Here is a 20,711-nt window from a genome sequence, read left to right on the forward strand (position 1 = left end):
CATTACACTGACTTGCAGACTAATAATGCTGGAAGAACTTCAGAGGGCCTCCAGCCGACCTTCCCCTTTTGCAGATGTGCACACTAAAGCCTGACTGTAGGAGAACATGCTGGCAAGGAGCTGCCATGGGATGTCCCAGCCAATTGTTGCCCCTGTAGCTTCAGCTCTGGGATTTCGGGATTCCCAGCCAACCTGTTCCTTATCATGCATGGGGCCAGGTGTGGCCACGTACTTCTTCGTGATCCACCTGCCAGAAGTGATGATACATCATCTAGCCGACCTCAGAACAATTCTACTTCTGAAGCAGAAGATCCTCTTTTTAAAGTGATCAATAGAATCACGGCATGAGGGAATTCTTAACCATGAGTAAACTTGGGAGGCAGCCCTCCCAGGGCTAATTTAAATGGAAGAGCAGGTAAGAGTTCACTGAGGTTCATTTTTTAGTTTTTAAAATGCCATTCTTTTCCAGCAGAATCAATTCTTAAGCTATTAACCCAGCTCTCATCAGACATTTTTCTCGTGGTTTGGTTTATTCTGGTTGTTACTTAATTCTCCCCAAAGGAAAACACCAGGGGCTCATAGGAACGTGCTCCAGCCCTCGCTGTGGGCACCACAGAAGGTGGGTGAAGGTGGGACTTCGCAGGGAAGGGGGGCTTGGAGGTACACAGGCTGGGGCTGGTGCCGGGGCTGTCTCTGCCCCGCTATGTGACCTTGAGGATGAGGTCTCCTCCGTACAAAGGGATAAGAGGAAAAGTTTTAACAGGCTGATATCACTGCCTCCTGATGGTGCTGGTGGGATTGTAAGTTGGTGCCACCTTACAGAGAAGCAGTCCAGCAACCGAGGAAAATTTAAAATACCCACAGCCTTGATCTGCAGTCCCACTTCTAAGAATATATCCTTCAACCCACCATCCTGCGTGTTCCATGTGACCTATGTCCAGGGATGCCCACTGCAGCATCGCCTGTAATGTCCAGACATTTGAAAACAGCCTGAATCCATAGGGGAATTGGACAAATAAGTCTAGTACATCTTTGCAAAGAAATACTCTGTACCTATTAATAAGAGTGAGTCCACTCTCTAAGAAAGGATTTGGAAGGACCTTCAAGGTGGGCCATTTAAAGGAAAAAACGAGATACAGAACAGTGAGCATATGGATACGCTGTAAGTATAAAACAGAAAGGGCACATAAACATCCGAATCTCTTTGTGTGGATAGTGGATACATTGTAGGAGCTGTCCAACTTTTCCCCACCCTCAGACTCTCCAGCTAGGCTGGAGAATTAAGCTGACAGAAGACAGACCGACAGGATCATACAGATTTTACCTTTATAGGTATGTGGGAGTCTTTCTTCACAGGAAAATGAAGAACCCAAAGGGGTTGGGCCTAAGGCCTTAAGTTGAACAAAGTGTAGTCATTGTGAAAAAGTACCCAAAGTGTACAGGGAGGCTGAAGGGAGGTTCGCCCAACTGGGTTTATTTGTACAATTTTCTCTAGGTCTGACCTCTCTGTCTCGGGTGCTGAGAATGTTCTTTTCCTCCTAATAGAAGGAGAACATTTTTCACCTGGGAGTTTTATATCTTGCTTCCACCCCCCAAAAAATAAAATAAAATAAAATAAAATAAAATAAAATAAAATAAAATAAAATAAAATAAAAAAGGGGGGTGGTAAACCAGAGTGCCCTTCCTGTACCTGATGTTTTTTGAATGTCTTTGACTCAAAATAGTCATGGCAAAGTGGCATATTTGGGGGGGGGGCGCTCATCTGCTCTCCTTCAATACAATAAAGTGGTGATGGTGCTTGTCTCTGGAGAAGGCTTTCGGGGAAGCAGGAGGGCTCCACTCAAATGCCTAACTCCCAAAGTAGACATGCGTCCTCAGTCATTCCTGTTATTATTGGTATCACCGGTTCTGCAGGTGTCTGGTACAGCTCTTGTTCATTCCACTCCTTCTTGCTTAGGTCCCCTACTTTCTCCTTCCTCCCGCTTGTCGCAGAGTACCTCCACACCCCAAGCCGTCTTTCTTCCAGGGGACCGCAGAAATAGCCACATGACTGATCACCTTCCCTCCACTCTTGGCTCTTTCTGATCTACTCTGCATCCAGCAGCCAGGGTCCCCTTTCAGAAACGACCCCTCCCATAGCTTCCTGTTGCAATGAGCATAGAGTCCGCTGACCTCACCAAGACACCCCAAGCATCCCCATCCCCGGATCTAAGCATGTCTACTTCTCAACTCCATCTCCGCTACTGTGACCTGTTTTCTGCTCCCCAGATCTGCCTTTCCTGCCTCTAAGCTCTGTATTGAATGCTCTTTTCTCCTCAAGGGCTCTCTGAGTTTTCCATGGCTGCCCCATTTCCATCCATCATGTCTTAGAGTTTGTCTAAAATATTGTCCCTTCTAAGCTTCTCTCTTCCTTACTATGATCACCCTAGTTTTCCTCTCTCAGCACATATCACAGTTGGCTATAGTTTATTGGCTGACATGCATCCTTACTATCTGTCTTCCCCCCTGGGTTTTAAGCCCCATGAGGGTAAGGTTCTTGTTTATCTGGTCCATCCCTCTATCTCTGAAGCCCAGCTCAGGGCCTGGCATGTAGTAGGAGCTGAGTGCAAACTTTTGAAAAGATGACTGTCTGGATGAATGAACAAATTTGGAAATGAGTCCACGGGGAACTCTGGCTCTGCGGGGGGCACGAGGGCTAGCTCCTCTGACAAAGTGGGTGCAGGAGAGGCCAGGGGAACCAGCTGCCTTCAGGAGGATTGGGTTTTAGGTACTGCGGCTCTTGGCTAGTCCCCGCTTAGGAAAAATAGTTCAGAGATGACTGTGGGCAATGCTTATCTTGGAACAAAAAACCCTTGGCACATCTTCACTTTCCGGCCTTGGCCCTGACAACCGATTCCATTAGATGCACCAGTTGGAAAACTGGCATTCAAGGCCTGCTTTCCAGATTCCATCAGTGTAGTCCCAGTATTGTTCCCAACAGTGAGCAGGGGGCTTAGCTTTAATTACAGGCTCTGCCACTTACTAGGTGACTGATCTTTGGTAAGATTCTTATCTCTGTGACTTTTTTTCTTTTCCTCCCCAATAGTAAAACCTCCCATCCCTGATTGTAAGAATTATATTGGTTAGCATGTGTAAAATGTTTATAGTGGTTGTATGTTAGATAGTAAACAAACAAACAAAAAAATCAGTTCCTCGGGCGCCTGGGTGGCTCAGTGGGTTAAAACCTCTGCCTTGGGCTCAGGTCGTGATCCCAGGGTCCTGGGATCGAGCCCCGCATTGGGCTCTGCTCAGCAGGGAGCCTGCTTCCTCCTCTCTCTGCCTGTCTCTTTGCCTACTTGTGATCTCTATCTGTCAAATAAATAAATAAAAATCTTAAAAAAAAAAAAATCAGTTCCTCTTTTGAGTAACTGGAATTAGCACAGAATTACCCGGAGAAAATGTTGGCCTTGGCCTTACTCTTAGTTCGTTTCGGGTCCATCTAGAATTCATTGATTCCCTCACTTGTTCAGGGATTTATTCCGTGTAAACAACCACTGAGTCCTTACTTCATGCAGAAATCCAGGTCATACCAAGACACAGGTCAGGCTCCCTGGGAAGCCAGCTATGGGCCAGAGATGTGCACGAGGGACATTCCCTGGGAGTGACAGTCACAGGGTCGTGCAGAGGGAGAAGTGCAACTCTGATGCCTCAGGTGATGCCATGAGAGCTGGAGGTGTGGGGTGGGACTGGGGCACAGGGTGACTCTTCTTACCTGCAGGCACCAGTTGTTGGGTAGAGACTGACACTAGGAAGGGCGCGTGCCCTGCAGCTGGGCTTTCTCATTAGCACCGGTGATTGTGGAGAGCTGCCACAATTTCCAGCCACTGAGAGAATGAGCTTGAGTCTGAAAGGAGGGATCTGGGGGAGCACATGCCTCCTTTGTGTACATCTGGACTAGCCATGGCCTTGCAGAGGCAGCAGGGCCAGTTTTACACTTGTGGTTCTGGACAGGCATGTTCCAGTCCTGGTGCAGCCTCTTAGCTAGCCTTCCAACAAGCTCCATCACCTGTGTCACGGAGGGATGCCTGGTACCCTGAAAACACTCCCTGCTGTTAACTACAGAAGTTTTCTTGGTTGTGGAGGGGTTTAAAGTGACAGGACGATGGTCAGTGTGCTCAGTACAGCCATAAACGCTCAACCCACGTGTTTTGGTAGGGTGGGGGTGGCCGTGGGTAATTCAAATAACAAGACCGTGGTTTTGATGGAGAAGGGCCACTGAGACTGCGATGAACAGGGCAGCTTTCAGGCAGTGGCTCCGTCCCTCGAACAAGGAGCTGCTCTCACCTCCAGACCCTCAGTGGGCGCCTGCTCGCTACCCTCATGCCCTCTGTAGGAATGATGGGTGTGCTTCACATGCACACAGACTGACTCTGGCACTATCTCCCTCCAGGTGACACAGAAGTACTCCCTGGTGATCGTGCAGGGCCATCTGGTCTCTGAAGGGGTCCTCCTCTTCGGCCACCAGCACTTCTACATCTGCGAGAACTTCACACTCTCTCCCGTGGGGGATGTCTACTGTACGCGCCACTGCTTATCCAAGTGAGTTCCCAACTTCTCCCGCAGACTCTTTGCAGAGCCTCGACTTCCTTCACGGCCACTGCTACTCCTACCCCTCCCACCTTGGTGTTATTGCGGGCTTCGCTTTGGGCCTGAAACTGAACCATGAGAAAAAGCAGAAGAACCCTAAGACATGGGCATCCCTAACCGTGGTTTCCCAAAGCTAAAATCCGGCATGGGTAACAAGGAGGCAGCTCCTCATGCTTCATGAGACACAGAATGCATGAGGGGGATACAAGGCAAGGGGGCTCTGTTCTTAGGTGGTTTGGGTAACTGGAGCCAGTTCCACCAGCTTCTTCATTCAGCAGCTTGCTGACTGGCTACGCTGCAGGAAGCACACCACACTCTTCCCCTCATGCTGAATGAGGCACATGAGGGCACATGGCAGCACAAGCAGGTGCTTTTGGAAAGACTTTGGAGCGCACTGTTTTCATGGGACAGAATATATGTCATGGGAGGACTCTTCTGGGCTCACAGTTGATGAAATGAGGCTAGTGTCCTGAGCGAGAGCCCCTGGAAGACATGGGCTGAGATCTGGGTTTGGAGGGATGGATGAGATTTGGGTAGAAATTCAAAGAGTCATTTTTTTTACACCAATTAGTACCAGAAGTCTTTGGCAGGAAATTCAGAGGTTCTTCTTCTTCTTCTTCTTCTTCTTCTTCCTTCTTTTTTTTTCCCCCGCCAGAGGTTCTTCTTATATATATATATTTTTTTTCAGTGTAACAGTATTCATTATTTTTGCACCACACCCAGTGCTTCATGCAATATGTGCCCTCCCCAATACCCAAGTGTAATTGTTCTATTGGGTTCAGGTAGCTCTCACTGATTAATCTTCTTGTGTTTATAAAATACAACCACCCAAAATCCAAGTGACTGTGTTCACACCTTTGCTAGGACTTCAGTGGTCAGGTCATATGCTTCCTGGATCATCTTGATTTTTCTGACTAGCAAAGGTTCACATGATGACAAGAGAACCTCTTAACCCAGTGGCCCTCAAACTAATATCAAGTCACCTTGAGGGCTAGTTAAAAGAGACTTCTGGGACTCACCTTCATCTCCATTGCTAGTTTAGTGGGTTCATTGTAGGGCCAGAAATTTTAACAAGTTCTCAGCTGTCGCTGATGCTACTGGTCTGGGACCACATTTTGGGGACCCCATTTTGAGAACCACTGTAACTTCTAACCTGCCAATAACTAAGAATTTCAATGCCTTGTTGTCATATCACTTCCAGCCTTTGGCAGGAAGCAAGAATTTAAGAAGTGCAGAAGAAGAGTATGTCAGCTCACTCTCCCTTGATTAAGATTTGCTCTAAAATGCTTGGCCTTTTTTTTTTTCCATGCTAATGTCCATCTTTTATTCATACCAAATATTCACCCATTGCTGTGGGTCTTCTGTGCTCTTCCAAGGCAGGAGGAGCCTAATTAATACTTGGCATGTGCATCCCATCTTATTGCTCATGTTTTATTGATACTGATCAATATGGACAATGGGTCTGCAGACTTGCCTTTCTGAGAGCCGATGAAAGCTTTCTACTCTTACCTCTGTGCATGGAATGCCCGTGTAATGACTTATAGAATCCATTGCTTCACTCTCCACCTCTGGTTTAAATTGAGTTAGTGTTAGATAAGATCTTATTGATTAGGTAAATTGTGTTTATGAGGAGCATCTAATCCTGATCAAACTGACTATCTCTGCACTTTTACTCGAAGCCCTGTTGTCAGGCTGTATGGACCCACTTGATTTGCAGTGACAAAGGAGACCTCCCATGTGTGGAAATGTGCTTCTCTGGAAAGTGAGTAGGGGTAAAGTGAGAACAAATGACTACCCTGGAGTGTCATTTGGGAATTGCTTAGGTGATTTTAGTCACCGGTCCTCAGAGAAGTATTTGTTAATCAGACAGTGCTTTCTAGCTGAGGTCTTGTCTGCTGCCCTAAGAAACTGCCAGCTCTCATGGAGATGTGGTTCTCAGAGACTGGCTATTAGATCATGTCAGATCAATGAGGATTAAGTCTTATTTTGACCACGGAGACTAAGGAAGATACATAAATAAGCCAGTTAAAAATAAAGCTAACGCAACCCTGAAATGTCTCTCTAAAAGACTGCCATCAAATTGAGTAGAGTTGAGCACTAGACCTTGAAAGAGGCTCTCTGATGCACCATAAAAATATCCCAAATAGAACTCAGGAACAGTGCAATCCTCCAGCATTGATTGCACTTGTGTGCTTGGAACTTTCCTCAGAAAGTATGAACTTTTCCAGAAGGTTTATTTTGCCTTCAGTAAGATCGCCTGTTGCTTGAATAGAATGACTATACTTGTTTCCTAAGGCTGGATAACAAAGTGCCAAAACCTGAGTGGCTGAAGAAAAAAAACAAATTTATTTTCTCCCAGTTTGGGAGACTAAAGTCCAAAATCAAGGTGTTGGCAGGGCCGTGGTCTCTCCACAGCTCTAGGGGAAGATCCTTCCCGGCTCCTTCTAGCCTCTGGTGTGTCCCTGTAGCCCTCAGCCTTTCATGCCTTGCAGATCCATCACTCCAGTCATGGCCACCTTCTCTCTGTGTGTCTTCACAAGATCTTCCCCCTGGGGGTGTGTCTATGTCCAAATTTCCTTTTTATTTAAGGATGCCAGTCCTATTGCATTAGAACCAAGTACCCTATTTCTTAAAAAAAAAAAAAAAAAAAAAAAAAAAAAGTCACATTCTGATGTACTGGGGGTTTAGGACTTCAACAAATCCTTCTTGGAGGACACTACTCTATCCAAAATAGTGTCAAGCAAGCTCACATGATACAAAATTGGATTCATTTTGTGGGAATCCAAGCCATCTAGCTGGTATTTTGTGATAGGGTGCTTATAATCAGATATTTTCTCCACATCAGTCAGCAGTTCTGAAGCATCATTGCTCCATTTAATTTGATTCAATAAATCCTGACTGGACATCTGTACTGTGCCAGGCACTGTGGTAGACTCCATAGACACAAAGAGGTAAATCAGGTGTGGGCTGAGTCTGGTAAAAAGTTTGTGATCTAGTGGCTGATTCTGGATTAAAATTACAGGTATAAATTCTGACAACAATTGGATAACCTCAGAAATAATTTTAAATATTTTAATCTGATATCCCCACTTTGACTCTCAAAGACCAGGTCAACCAATATGATTATCACTTAGTTTAATGTGGTTTCCCTAGGTAAGAATATTAAAAATTATACTATGCCCACTCTGAGAGACTTGCATATGTCATGAGAGCCATCAAGTAAAAGAGCTGTTCGCACCATCCTATAGCCACAGCTCTACCTAAAGAAGAATATAAATCAGTTTCTCCTTTCTGTTCATTGACCTTAGGTGCTTGAATTCTGACTTAATGTGCAGAACACATTGAATACAGCGTTGGCCAAGAGACCCAGTCACAGCTGTGTCCGACTAATGCTACATTAAGACAGAACTCCACTTTGGACTTACATCAGTGAACTTAATAATGTTTTTTACAGTTTTATCTTCCTGAGCATTTGGGTCTCTCTGAGCATTCCTGCCCAGTATGGTTATTCCATCCCTGCAAGTAGGAGAAAAATGAATGCATTTCCTCCTAAAAGCTCCTGCCTAAAAGCATTTTCCAGAAAATTCTTCCTCATGTCACCAGTGTCTCTGAATGTTGGGTCATGGGATCAGTCAGCAGAGAGTCTGCTGACAGGAGGGAGCTCACTGGGAGAGCTCTGTAAAAGCCAGCAGGCCTTTCTGCCTCAGAGGAGAAAAGGTGTTAGTGAATGAGCTTGGATTTTAGAGTCTGAGGACCCGGGTTTGAATCCAGTTCCACATGACCTTGGAAAAGTCACTTCTTCTCTTCGCTGACCTGGGTGACAGACCCATGTCTCTGTCACCATGTCATGTCCCATGTCTAGTGGCCAGTTCTGCAGGCCGGGTGAGGAAGGCCCCCTTGGAACTGGGGTGGGGAGGAGACAGGATGCCAGCTTCTTGCCTGTTCCTGCTACCTTGTGCGGGCACAGGGGCTCTCCCGGCTCTTGGCTCCTTGGATCTGTGGTTGATATGCAGGCTTCTTGAGGCTGAGGTGACCCAGTGTGGCAGTGGGGGAGGGTCTCCAGTTCTCAAGTCCTGAAAGGGCATTTGATCCGAGCTTTTGCAGCCATGTACAATTTAAATTTGCTACATCACTCTGAAGCAAGTCTGTAACTGAAATCAGTCTTGTTAAGTCCCCGCTCATGGGTGGTGAAAAGCTTGATCTGGTTCCCTAAAGGTGATTCCATTACTCCCAGTGCACGAACTGTCCTCTTTGGGGTGAATCTGAGCCCAGTTCATGATGCTCCCTTTCTCCCCTCTCCCTTTCTTCCCAGGGGGAGTCATTCTGCCCTCTGAGAGAGCTCCTGGCTCGGGGCCAGTGCTGTGGGGGCCACAGCCGATGCTGTGGCCAGTGTCCTTCAGCCCAGTGCACATGTCTCTGGGGCTCAGGGGTGGCTGGGCCACCCCAGGCCCCACACTGCTGAAGCCACCCTGAACACAGGCTTTTTAGGGAGGCTCTTCATCTTTCTGTCCTTGCCTTCTGGCCTGACATTTCTCCATGTGTAATGGGGTCTTTTACTCTTTCCCCTCTTTGACCCATGTGTGACCCATGTGCCCAGAGAAACTTCTTACACTCATGCCCCACCTTGTGCCACTGTCTGCCTTGGAGGCTTTCCCCACGTCTGATGATACTATGCGGCACCTGCTCCGGGGTAGGCTGACAGAGGCAAGGGGCCCGCAGGGCTGGCCCCCCTAGCTGGCAGTGATGGCAGCTCTCCACCCACGGTGTCTCCAGAACCACGGTGGGGCTGTGGGGCAGGAGGGGAACAAGCCCTCCACATGCCCTCTCACTGCTTATCCTGTTTCCTTTCCAGCATCAGTGATCCATTCATCTTCAACATGTGCAGCAAAGACAGGTCCTCCGACCATTACTCATGCCAGAGTCACAGCTACGGGGATCTCCGGGAGCTCCGGCAGGCTCGCTTCCTGCTGCAGGTACACCCTGGGGAGGGGTCAGGAGGGGCACCAGCTTCTCATGGCATGGGTGGTCCAGGTGCCAGTGAGGCCCCATCAGACTGTGAGGGACAAACTCTGTGACCCCTTTTACACCTGTGTAGAGCCCAGGTGTGCGAATGTGGCCTGATGTCCTGGTTGGCAGGTTTTAATGTCTGCTGTACTCACTCCCTGCTTCACAGCTCCCTGCTATTTGGCTGCTGGAACCTTCTCTCTCTTGCTGCATCATTTAGAACCCAGACTCTTTGCTTTATTTTCCCCTTGATGTGCTCCAGAGTGGCCTTGGAGATTCTAGAATACAGGACAGGGCACCTCCACAGCCTCATGGCAGAGCGGATAACTAGAGAGTCCAGGGTCAGCCTACCTGTCTCAGGGTGCGGACCACCTCCATTGACCTCCGCCCCTGTCCTTTGCCCTACCCATGGCCAAACCCAAACTCCAAACACCTGGGCATTTCTTGGGCCAAGTGGTTTAGAGATCTCCTAACTGTCCCCTCCAACCAGGCTCCCAGGGCTTCACCCAGTGCCTCCAAGGGCTCACTAGGGGCTAGAGGAGCCCATTCTTCAGAGGCAAGGATCTGCCACCAGCTAGGCACAATCGGAGGCTTCTCACTTGAGTTGCAAGGGGAGGAGCCCCTGCTGGCCTCAGACACCCCTGGCCTCCCCCAGCCCAGCCTGACTGGTAATGAAGCTGCGTGTGTGTCCAGAGGCCTCCCAGGCACAGGCAGAGGAAGAGATGAGAGACCACGCTTGGAGTGGGGATGGGCCCCAAGCTCTCTTCTACCCTTTCTGTAAGGTCTCTGCTCTGCTAAGGCCAACAGGGGGACAGGGTTTGGCCCTAATCAACCTGGCCATAAGAGTGTTTTTTTGGTAAATGTCTTTGGATCTATAATTCATCATGGAATCCTCCTCCTCCTGGGGGGCCTCCTTATAATTTTCTGACACTGAAGCTCAGGAAGGCCTTTTAGGCAGGCTTATTCTAGAAAGGATCCACAAGCTGCTGGAGTCCAACCAGCCCTCTTCCTCCCTCTCCACTGATTTTGTCCACAGAGTGTTGGTTCTCATCCTGCCTGACCTTAGTGAGCATTTTTGTAAGAACAGTGAGTGAGAAGGGGACCGCTGGAGGAAGCTCTGCCCCGAGGGTTCTGGGTAGTGTGGCCAGCATGGGCCTCGCCCTGACCGTAGCAACAACGTCTTGAGTCTTCCAGCATTACATGGATAGCGCTCAGCACATGTTTTGGCACTTCTAAATACTCAAAATTATTATTTTATGACTATGCCTACCTTATAGGTTATATATAGTAATACATAGGTATCAGCAAATGAGTTTCTTCCCCCTAGTGCCCCTCAGTAAACAGTGATGGTTTCCAGATGTTTGGTTATTGGCCTGACATTAGTGGAAGGGAGAAATGGGAGGGTGTGTGAGCACTGGGTGTGGGATTTGGGGGCAGGAAGAGCTTTGTGAGCAAGACCCCCATTTCTCTTAGGTTCTCTCAGGAGAAAGTCAGATCTTGGCGACTCAGGGTTGCCAGGAGAAGCCGTTACGTCTGCCTTGATCATCTGTTTTGCACAGTGCTTAGATTTCTAGTTGCAGAAAATACCCGAAGCTCCTATGTGCACCCCCAGCCGGAGGGGGTTGCATTATCATCACAGACACTTTCCTCTGCTCAGGAGTTTGGTGAACAGGACTTTGAAAGCTCCCTTCCAGCCAGGCGGAAGCGGGTGACTCTGATGTAGCAACGCCCCTGGGCCTCTGTGCTCAGGCCTCACCCCTGCCTCCAGCCCTGGGAATTCTCTCCCGGACCCCATCTCATCTCCGAGCGTCATTCTCCATGCAGGCTCTCTCTGTGGCTGTTCCAAATATGCTATTTACACAGCTTGGAATAAAAGGAAGGGAGACAGGGAGGGAGGAGAGAAAGGAAAAAGAGAGTGTAGAGTTCATTTTGACATTAACCAAATACCCTTGCTAGGTCAATAAGACCACAACAGATTGACTCGCAAAATGAGCTGGGCAAAGCACCCTGTGCCTGCAGGTCTGTGGGTCCGCTGCCCAGCTTGTGAGCTGTACATGCCCCCCCAGCCAGTTCCCCTAATGTTTCTGATAGGGTGACTCTCTGGTTCAGGAAACCAAACTTGTGACCCGGAAGTGAAAGTGTCTGAAGGTATCGCTGGACCCTTTCCTCCCTGTCTCTTCCTGGCTTATCCTGGGAGTGGGGCTCTTGCTTTCTGTTCAGTTGAAGGAAGTCTGAGCCCCCCTGCCCTCCTACTCATTCTGAGGGGACTCCCTTCGTCACCGTCACCCAGGAGGTTAGAAGAACCAACCAGGAAGGGTTGTCTGACACAGAGAACCAAATGACCCCTGGTTAGAGACTCTGTGGCCTGGTGTCCCCTCTGTTCCAGGCAAGTTCAGCAGCACTGAAAGAGGTTTCTCTTTATAGGACATCGCTCTGGAACTCTTTTTCCAAAATGGATATTCCAAATTTCTTGTCTTTCACAACAATGATCGGAATATGGTCTTCAAAAGGTAAGGGTTTAAAAATCCTCCTCTAAGAAAACTGATCACGAACTGATTGCAGAGCAGAGCAGACATGGCTCTGTTCTGTTCTCAGGAGCACTGTTTGCAACCCACAGCAAGCAGGATTTAGGTCAGACACAGGAAGGACTTACTGACCTACAGAGCTATTAAACCATGGAACCAAGTACAGAAAAAGCAGCAGAAGTACCTTCCCCAAATCCTGGGATACAGGCTCCATTTCACGGACTAAAGTAGTTTAGGACAGTAAGGACTAAAGAGGGAAGAACATGTGCAGACACAACACATTTAAGAAGCTGGCTGTTTAATGGGCCTTCCAGAATCTTCTGGCTTTGTTTTTTTAATTTTCCAAATAATTTTTCTGGCTTAATTTTTCTTTTTGATCCCAGTTGCCAATTTTAGCTGCTCCAATTTCGTATTTCACTGGAAAGAATTCCAAACAACTGATTTCCTACTTTTTCATGGAACATCTTTTTTTCTTAAAGAGAGAAGCCTGCTGTTTTAGTTAAACTTCTTTCTCCAAATAGATCAACCAGTCTAAGAAGTTTAAGCTGGGGTTTAAATGTTTTGAGACTAATGGTTATTTTTTTTGGCACTATTAAAGTTATAGACAGACTGATTTGTGGAGCATCTAGAAGGGCCAGAAAGAAAAGGAGGTTCCTAGCCATAGACAGAAAACACAGAAGGCGGCAGATGGACAGAAGGGGTGGTCAGCTTCACTTGGGGCTAGAAGTTCTGAGGTGATTTGTGACATCCCTCATTTTGAGCTCAGAAGTTCTGGCCCTGCCTTCCTTCTGGCCCTGGCCAGTAGCTGGCACGAGGACCAGCTGCTGGGACCAAAGGGCAGGGCCAGTGTGAAGATGACTCCCGCAGAGAGGCTGTTGCCCCAGCTCTGGGCACATCTCCATTGCCTATGGGCCGTCCTCTGAGGTGCTTCCAAGGAGGGCTGTTATATGGCCTCCTAAAGCTTTCTTCAAGTGCTATTTTAGACCAAACCGAAGAAGTACACAGGCAATGTGGAACCTCACGTCCATTTCCCCCTGTGATTTCTGTGTGTTAAACACAGTTTTTCCACAGTTAATCTAGATGTTTTATTTTTTAAAGATCTTATTTATGTATTTATTTGACAGGGAGAAAGAGATCACGAGTAGGCAGAGAGGAGGCAGAGAGAGAAGGGGAAGCAGGCTTCCTGCTGAGCAGAGACCCTGATGCAGGGCTCGATCTCGGGACCCTGGGATCATGACCCGAGACATAAGCAGAGGCTTAAACCACTGAGCCACCCAGGTGCCCCTAGAAGTTTTATACATCCTTGGCTCAGGCAGTGAATGTTGGCCAAACCATACCTAACCCTGCCTCAAGGAGCCTTAAATTAGGTGGCATTTTCAGTGGTTGCTGAAATTGGCAACAGAATTGTCGAATGCCTGGCCCAGCCTGCCAACATGCAGATTGTTTTATTGTTACCATTTTATTAAGGCTGGAGTATATAATGACAGCATGTCTCAGAGGTACACCCCGGTCTGGGGTTCATGACCTGGGGGACAGATTAGGGGGGCAAGTATGGGGGGGGGCAAGTATGTACCCTCCCTCTGGACTGTCACCAGAAATGTCTCCTGGTGGTAGAAGACTCTTGACTGCTGCTGATGATCCTTTCCTTTTTGCTTAGCTTCTGCTCTTTCCAGCCCACTTTGAAGGGGAAAGGCATCACAGAGGACCCCCTCAATCTAAGGTAAGAGCACACAGGCAGGTGTCAAGCCATGCTCTCTGGACATGGCACTGGCCTTGCTTCAGTTGCTTTCATTTGTCTGATCCTACGGTGAAGAAGTCATGCAAAGAGCACATCTATCTACCTTCCCCTTCGTTTTGCTGTCTCCCATCCCCATCCTCTCAACCCTCTTCCTGGAGCTGCTTCTGTCAATTAAACCTCTACAAAGGGAGCTTGAAATTCCATGGGCTCCATGACTTTTTTAGACCAAAATGCAAGAAGCAGCCCTCTGTCCTTGGTGGGCAGGGCAGGCTGCCTGGTGTGGTGTTCACGCAGGCCCAGCCTTGGTGTCAGGACCCTGGGTAGGGGCTGGGAGCTGTCCCAGCTCTGTCCTTTTTTTGTGGGTGGAATGGGCGTCAGATATTAACTTACGAATCTGTGATATGGAGCACCTTGCCAGAGAGTGACATGCTTCTAGCCTCCTCCTACGGCCTCCTTTAACAAGTACCTGGTTCTCTGGATGGCTCATTTGGGATTGGTAGTGCTTTTATTTCAGTTAGCAATGAAATGAGAAGAAGAGATGGTGGCTGTTTTTTTCTCTGGGAGTTTATGTTGAGAGGGGTGTCCCCAGGAGATTCAAAGTATTTATAATAAAAAAATATATATTTTATAATGATTGTGCAACAGGTACCTCCAAGTCATTCATGGCAATTTATCAATAAGGTGTTGCTTGTGGTGGTTGCTGCTTGACAGAGCAGCAAGTGGCCAGCATCTTCCCTGTCCTCACTGTGTGTGCATTTCCTTGAAGAAGGTAGAAGGAGGCAATGTCAATGAGTGAAATACAAAGTATATTAGATAATCAGTATAAAAAAACAATGTAGTTAGAGGCATGAATTGAAATCTTAGGGTGGTAAGGGAAACCCTCACCCAGAAAGCAATATTTGGATTCAGCTGTGAACAAAGTGGGGAAGCAAGCTTGCAGATCACCGGGGGAAGAGCATTTCAGGCTGAGGGAAGAGCAAAGGAAAGGCCATGGGTGGGGGTGGGGAGCACAGTGGGCTCAGCTGAGGCCAGCGTGCTTGAGGTGCAGAGAAGAGACGGGAGAGAGGGAGCAGGGGCTGATTCATGCAAGCCTCGGGGCTCCTGGTGATACTATTGGGTTTTACTCTGAATAAGTGGGCAGTATTGAAGGAATGCTGGGACCTAACTTATAAAAGAATCACTCTAGCTTCTGTCAAGAATAAGTATAGTAGGTCAAAGGCAGAAGTGGGAATCCACTTAGGAGGCTTTGGCAATAATGCAGCTGAGAGATGGTGATGGCTTGGATCGAGGTTGCGGGGGCACAAAGACGGCATGATGTGCTCTGTTTATGGACACATTTTGAAGCCATGTATGCTGGGATTTGTTGGGAAATTAAGTGTGGGGTGTGTGTGTGTGTGTGTGTGAGAGAGAGAGAGAGAGAGCACTTAAAGATAAGACCAAGGATTTAGGCTTGAACAAGTAGAAAATAGGATGGAAAGACTACAGGAAGAACTACTTCAGGGTGTGGTGGATAGCAGGAGCTCAGTCTGGGACATGGTAACTTTGAGATGCCTGACATCAAGGTAGAGGTATCATGTAGAGTTTAAGGGAGAGGTCCAAGTGAGATAGAAACTTGGAAGAGTATTTAAGGCCTTGAACCTGGCTAAGATCACCAAGAGGAAGAGTCCACATGGAAAAGAGGTCTAAGGATTGCGCCTTGGAACATGCCAACCTTTAGAAGTTAAGGACGTGGAGAGGAGCCAGCTGGAGAAATGGAGATGTTATAGCCAGGGAGATAGGAGAGACTGCAGGTGTGGGAGACGTCCTTTAAGCCAAATCAAGTGTTCAAGGAGGGAATGGTCAACCTTGTTGGTGATCAGATATTATTGGTAGGCCAAATAAGAGAGGAACTAAGAAATGACCATTAAATTTCTCAACAGGGGGTTATTAGTGACCTTCAAAGATCAGTTGGAGTAGCTGCCAGCAGAAGCTTCCTGTTGTGCCAGAAGATGACCCTTTAGTTGGTAGATTGTGGGAAGTCCAGGGCATACCAGGGGATGGTTCAGGAGGCCCAGGCAGCACTGGGCTGCTAGAAGAGGGGTAACCATTTACAGGTGGGAATGGACGTGTTTCAGTAGTTCAACAGTTCCAATTGTGCATATCAGCCCTGGTGACCTCATGTTATTTATGTTTCATGTAAACTTTAATGTCCATACTTGGATTTCTCTGCAACATTTCAGTTCAAGTATGTAAAGCCACTTCATATAAATGAAGCAAAAAAGCAGATTCATCACCTCACATACCTGAAGACCAGCAAAGGTCTGGCTCTAGGCATGTTAGGATCTCTGGGCCCAATAAACCCCAGCACACTGTAGGTGTACACCTCCCAGCGAGGGTTTCCTTTGAGTTGACTCCATTCTTGGCAGGCTGTCCAAGCATAATGGCATCAATGTCCCCAATAGCTCTAGTCAATGACTTGGGAATTCTACCACAGGAGGAATGCTCTATCCTAGTAATTTCAGAAAAATCCCCAAAATGATTTTCATCTGTCAAAGTTAGGTTAGTGCCCATCCCAGAACTTATCAGGAGTTTTCGTAGGCCAGATCAGTGTCATGCACCCACCCACCTTCTAGAAGTGGGATCAGTCTCACCCAACAACATAGACCATACTGACAGGGTCATGGTTCCCCAAGATCATCAAGGCTCTGTTATCATAAGAGGGCTGAATACTGAGGGATCAACAAAAGCAGATAGCCAGCCACTACTCCATGTGGAGAGCTCTCCCAGGTACCACCAAATTCATGAGCTGGACACTATTTCCTCTCTCCCTGGAATTTTTCTCTCTTTGCATCAACTTTGACATGCCACTTTGCTGAACCCCATTTGTCTCTGCAGATCCCTTCTTTCTTATAAATGATGCCTGTGCTGTCACTCAGTGGGCATCCATCTGCCCCACAGCTATGAGCCTCACTCTGTCCATTCCTATACTGTTGCTCTCAGAGTCTTCAAGATGCCTTGCCCTGACAATGCATACTTATGTCTGCACAGGTAAGCTTCTGAAATTCTGTCCCAGATGGAGGGGGAGAAGACAAGGGAGCTTCAGAGGGAAGAATACATAAGACGAGCTAACAAAAATGACCACAAAGTGTCAGGAGAATTCCTGACCCGGGGATGAATCAAAGATGTAGAAATTACTTCTCATTCATTCATAGGGATGACTCTAGACACCAGCCTGTGTACTACCTTGTCCCTGTGAGATACCTGGGCATTTTATTTTACATTTACATTTTATTTATTTTTTGCACGATGGCTATCTGGGCCCATTGATGCAGGATCTTCTGGGGCCATTCTGTGCCTGCCTGGCACAGCCCTAGCACAGCTCCAACCATGGAGGCCCTTGGGAAATATAAAAGGGGAAATTTCTGGAGTCAGTTGGGAATAACACATAGTACACCAGAGAAAGGCTTATCAAAGCTCATGTAAGATGAGCTTTGACAAAATGAGGAAGTCCCAGTGGGAGCACTGGTCCTAGGCTCTGGGACTACCCAACCAGCTGGGGACATGGTGAGACTGTTGCAACAACAAGCAGTGGACTTTGAAATCAAACCAATTTGGGCTCTCAGTAGGTGCTCAATAAATACTGTAATTTCTTTGCTTAGCTTTAGCATCACCTGCTGTATTTGTAGGGTGTATATGGACCAATTGATTAAAAACAGGTGGCCTTCTGTGCTCTCGGACCTCGTACATCCTTCCTCTCCAGCTCTTCTCCCACCAGCCACACTGGACCTTCAGGAGTTTCAGAGAGGGAAGGCAACAGTGGCCCCCAGCCTTCAGGGGGCTTGGCTGGCCATTACCCCATGCGTAGAGCAAACTTGATTATTTTCCATTTGTATTACTAAGGGCAAGGCCCAATCCACACGGTGGGTCTTGAAAAATACCCACCTTCTTTTAGGACATTCTAGGAAACAGGAGTTTCTCTTCTTTGATAGAAGTATGCAGTTTCATTCTGAGAGCTTTCAACTGGCCCAAAAGTCTTGGCCTGTGCTATAGGTTTTTATATCTTCAACTTCCAGCTTTTGAGAACTGATTTGGTCCCTCTGCAGATGATCCCCTCCTATAAGGGGGTACCAGAGTTTTGCCTAGAATTCCCGTGGAGACAATGGCTGTCTCCATAACTGAATTCCAGGAAAGGCCAGTGGGTTCATCCTGGATGAACCTGGGTTCTGTAATCCATCCATGTCTTCCCATAGAACAAGACTACAAGACTAGAACATTCTGATGAAAGCATGGTAGCTTGATCAGATATTCATAGGAGGCAAGATTCTGCAAGTCTCCAGGGGTTTCTCATAGAAAGCCAGCTAGATACTTCACTAGCTAAGTGTCTGGCAGCCAGAAAGCCCCACAGACAGGGGCTGAGATCTGAGGAGGACTGGCTAGAGGAATAGAAAGTACAGTTGAAGTGACGGGGAAGGTCAGCTGGTTGAGAATGTATCCGTATACTCACAGTCTTCTCCATCCTCCACAGAGGGTGGCAAACAGCTGTGAACTTAAATGCAGGGTACAACGATCATTTTAAAATGACCCCCAAATTCTTTTTTTTAAAGGTTTTATTTATTTGACAGACAAAGATCACAAGTAGGCAGAGAGGCAGGCGGTGGGGGCGGGAGGGGGAGCGGGGCTCCATCCCAGGACCCTGAGATCATGACCTGAGCCAAAGGCAGAGGCTTTAACCACTGAGCCACCCAGGTGCCCCCCAAAATTCCTTTAAAGGAGAAGAAAATAGATCTGATCAGGTACCTGAGTGATCTAGTTACCTAACTGTCCTGAAACTAAGTAAAAAAGATAAAATTGTTCTGGGTCATATCATTTTCCAGTGACAGAAAACAGGAAATAGGGGGTTTTGTGAACTTTTCTTTTTCCTGGAAAATACTTTTTCTTGGCACTGAATATCAAATTTGTCCTTGTCTAAAGGGTAGTGGGTACCAAAGAAGGCAGTTCCCTTTTTACAAGATGAGAAAAAAGAGCGTTGCCGAATATAATCTATATTGATGTTCTGAAAAAGTAGGGCCCTACCATTTGGACTGACTTCTGTGCAGACATTTCTTTGGGATGCCAGCAGTTTATACTGGCTGGCCGGTGGTCTCAGTTGGTACTGAACCCAGAGTTTAGAAAACTCAGAGAAACACAAAGCTGGGATGCCTATCTTGTTCTTCTTGACATCTCTGTTATACACAGCCCACAATTTTGTTTTTAAATTTTTTATTTAAATCCAATTTAGTTAACATTTAGTGTATTATTAAATTTCAGTTTAGTTATTCATCAGTTGCATATAACACCCGGGGCTCATTATATCGTGTGCCCTCCTTAATGTCCATCACCTAGTTACCACATTCCCCCCCCACCTCCCCTCCAGCCACCCTCAGTTTGTTTCCAAGAGTTGATTCTCTTCCAGTTTGTCTCCCTCTCAATTTTCATCTTACTTTATTTTTCCTTCCCTTCCCTATGTTTGTCTGTTTTATTTCTTAAATTCCACATATGAGTATAATCATACGGTATTTGTCTTCCTCTGACTGACTTACTTCACTTAGCATAATATGCTCTGGTCCCATCCACATCATTGCAAAGGGCAAGATTTCATTCTCTGCTATGGCTGAGTAATAGTCATATATATATATTATATAAAATATCTTTTTTATCCATTCATCTGTTGGCGGACATCTGGACTCTCTTCATATTTTGGCTATTGTGGACCTTGATGCTATAAACATTGAGGAGCATGTGCCTCTTTGAATCACTATGTTTGTATCCTTTGGATAAATACCTGGTAACACACACACACACACATACACACACACACACACACACACACACACACACCACACACACACACACACACACCTTCAAAGGGGCCAGAGGCATCCTTCCATCCTTCCCTAGCCCTGGTCTCTGAAATGCTCCCTGTATCATCAAAGCTAAGTGGCCCTGGGCTAGAATAGAGTAGACTGTTAGGTGTGAAGCAGAGCTTATATGTGGGACCTGATTGTATCTGGGTATTTGTAGTTTCTGAAATGTTCTCTCAATTGTATAGCTTACTTAAATGTAACATTTAAAAGGAAATGCATTTTCTTTTTTGGCACAAAGTTCTACAGTTGAGTGTTGTCAGAGTTTTCTTTATAGATCTTCATTGAAAAATAATGAAAGACAAAGAGCTTAGAAAACCAACCATAAGAAGCTATAAATTCCCATTAGATGATGATCTTGCAGGACGATGAGTCACACCCTCAGAAGCACCCACAGTGTGGAGGCTGAAATTCAAGTGTCTCTCCTCCTCATGACTGCTCCTTCAGTCCTGCTCTTCAGAGATCATTGCTGTTGACCAGCTGAGAAGCTAGGAATCTGTCATGTACATGATCACTCTGATAATGATAGCTTCAGCCTCATCACTGAGTGCAGAAACATGCTTCTTGTGCTTCTTGGGAAAGCAGGGGCTTGGGGAGGAGTAACTGTAGACACAACAGAGCTCAGACCCCAGTGTCTAGAGCTAAGTTGCTGAAACCTGGGGTGAACTAAACAACTGGTGGTATAACCATTGCCCCAGCATTTAGGAACTATCCTTGTAAAAATTATTTTATTTATTTATTTGACAGAGACACAGAGAGAGAGGGAAGACAAGCAGAAGGAGTGAGAGAGGGAGAAGCAGGCTTCCAACCCAGCAGGGAACCTGATGCAGGGCTCGATCTCAGGACCCTGGCCTTATGACCTGAGCAGAAGGCAGATGCTTAACGACTGAGCCACTCAGGTGTCCCTAGGAATTGTTCACATCGTTGGCTCAGCAGGCC

The 20,711-nt window shown here is 47.0% G+C and overlaps 1 protein-coding gene across 5 annotated transcripts in view; it reads left to right on the forward strand.

Annotated features, from left to right (window-relative positions):
- Positions 1 to 20,711, forward strand: part of WDFY4 (WDFY family member 4) — a 281,403-nt gene that overhangs the window by 189,511 nt on the left and 71,181 nt on the right. For all 5 annotated transcript variants that reach the window (XM_059397992.1, XM_059397994.1, XM_059397995.1 and 2 more), the window contains exons 44-47: positions 4,430 to 4,578; positions 9,479 to 9,599; positions 12,055 to 12,140; positions 13,813 to 13,875. In XM_059397992.1, the coding sequence (XP_059253975.1) occupies positions 4,430 to 4,578; positions 9,479 to 9,599; positions 12,055 to 12,140; positions 13,813 to 13,875 (419 nt within the window). The remainder of the gene's footprint in view (positions 1 to 4,429; positions 4,579 to 9,478; positions 9,600 to 12,054; positions 12,141 to 13,812; positions 13,876 to 20,711) is intronic.

The sequence above is a fragment of the Mustela nigripes genome, chromosome 4, assembly GCF_022355385.1.
Source record: "Mustela nigripes isolate SB6536 chromosome 4, MUSNIG.SB6536, whole genome shotgun sequence".
NCBI lineage: Eukaryota > Metazoa > Chordata > Mammalia > Carnivora > Mustelidae > Mustela > Mustela nigripes.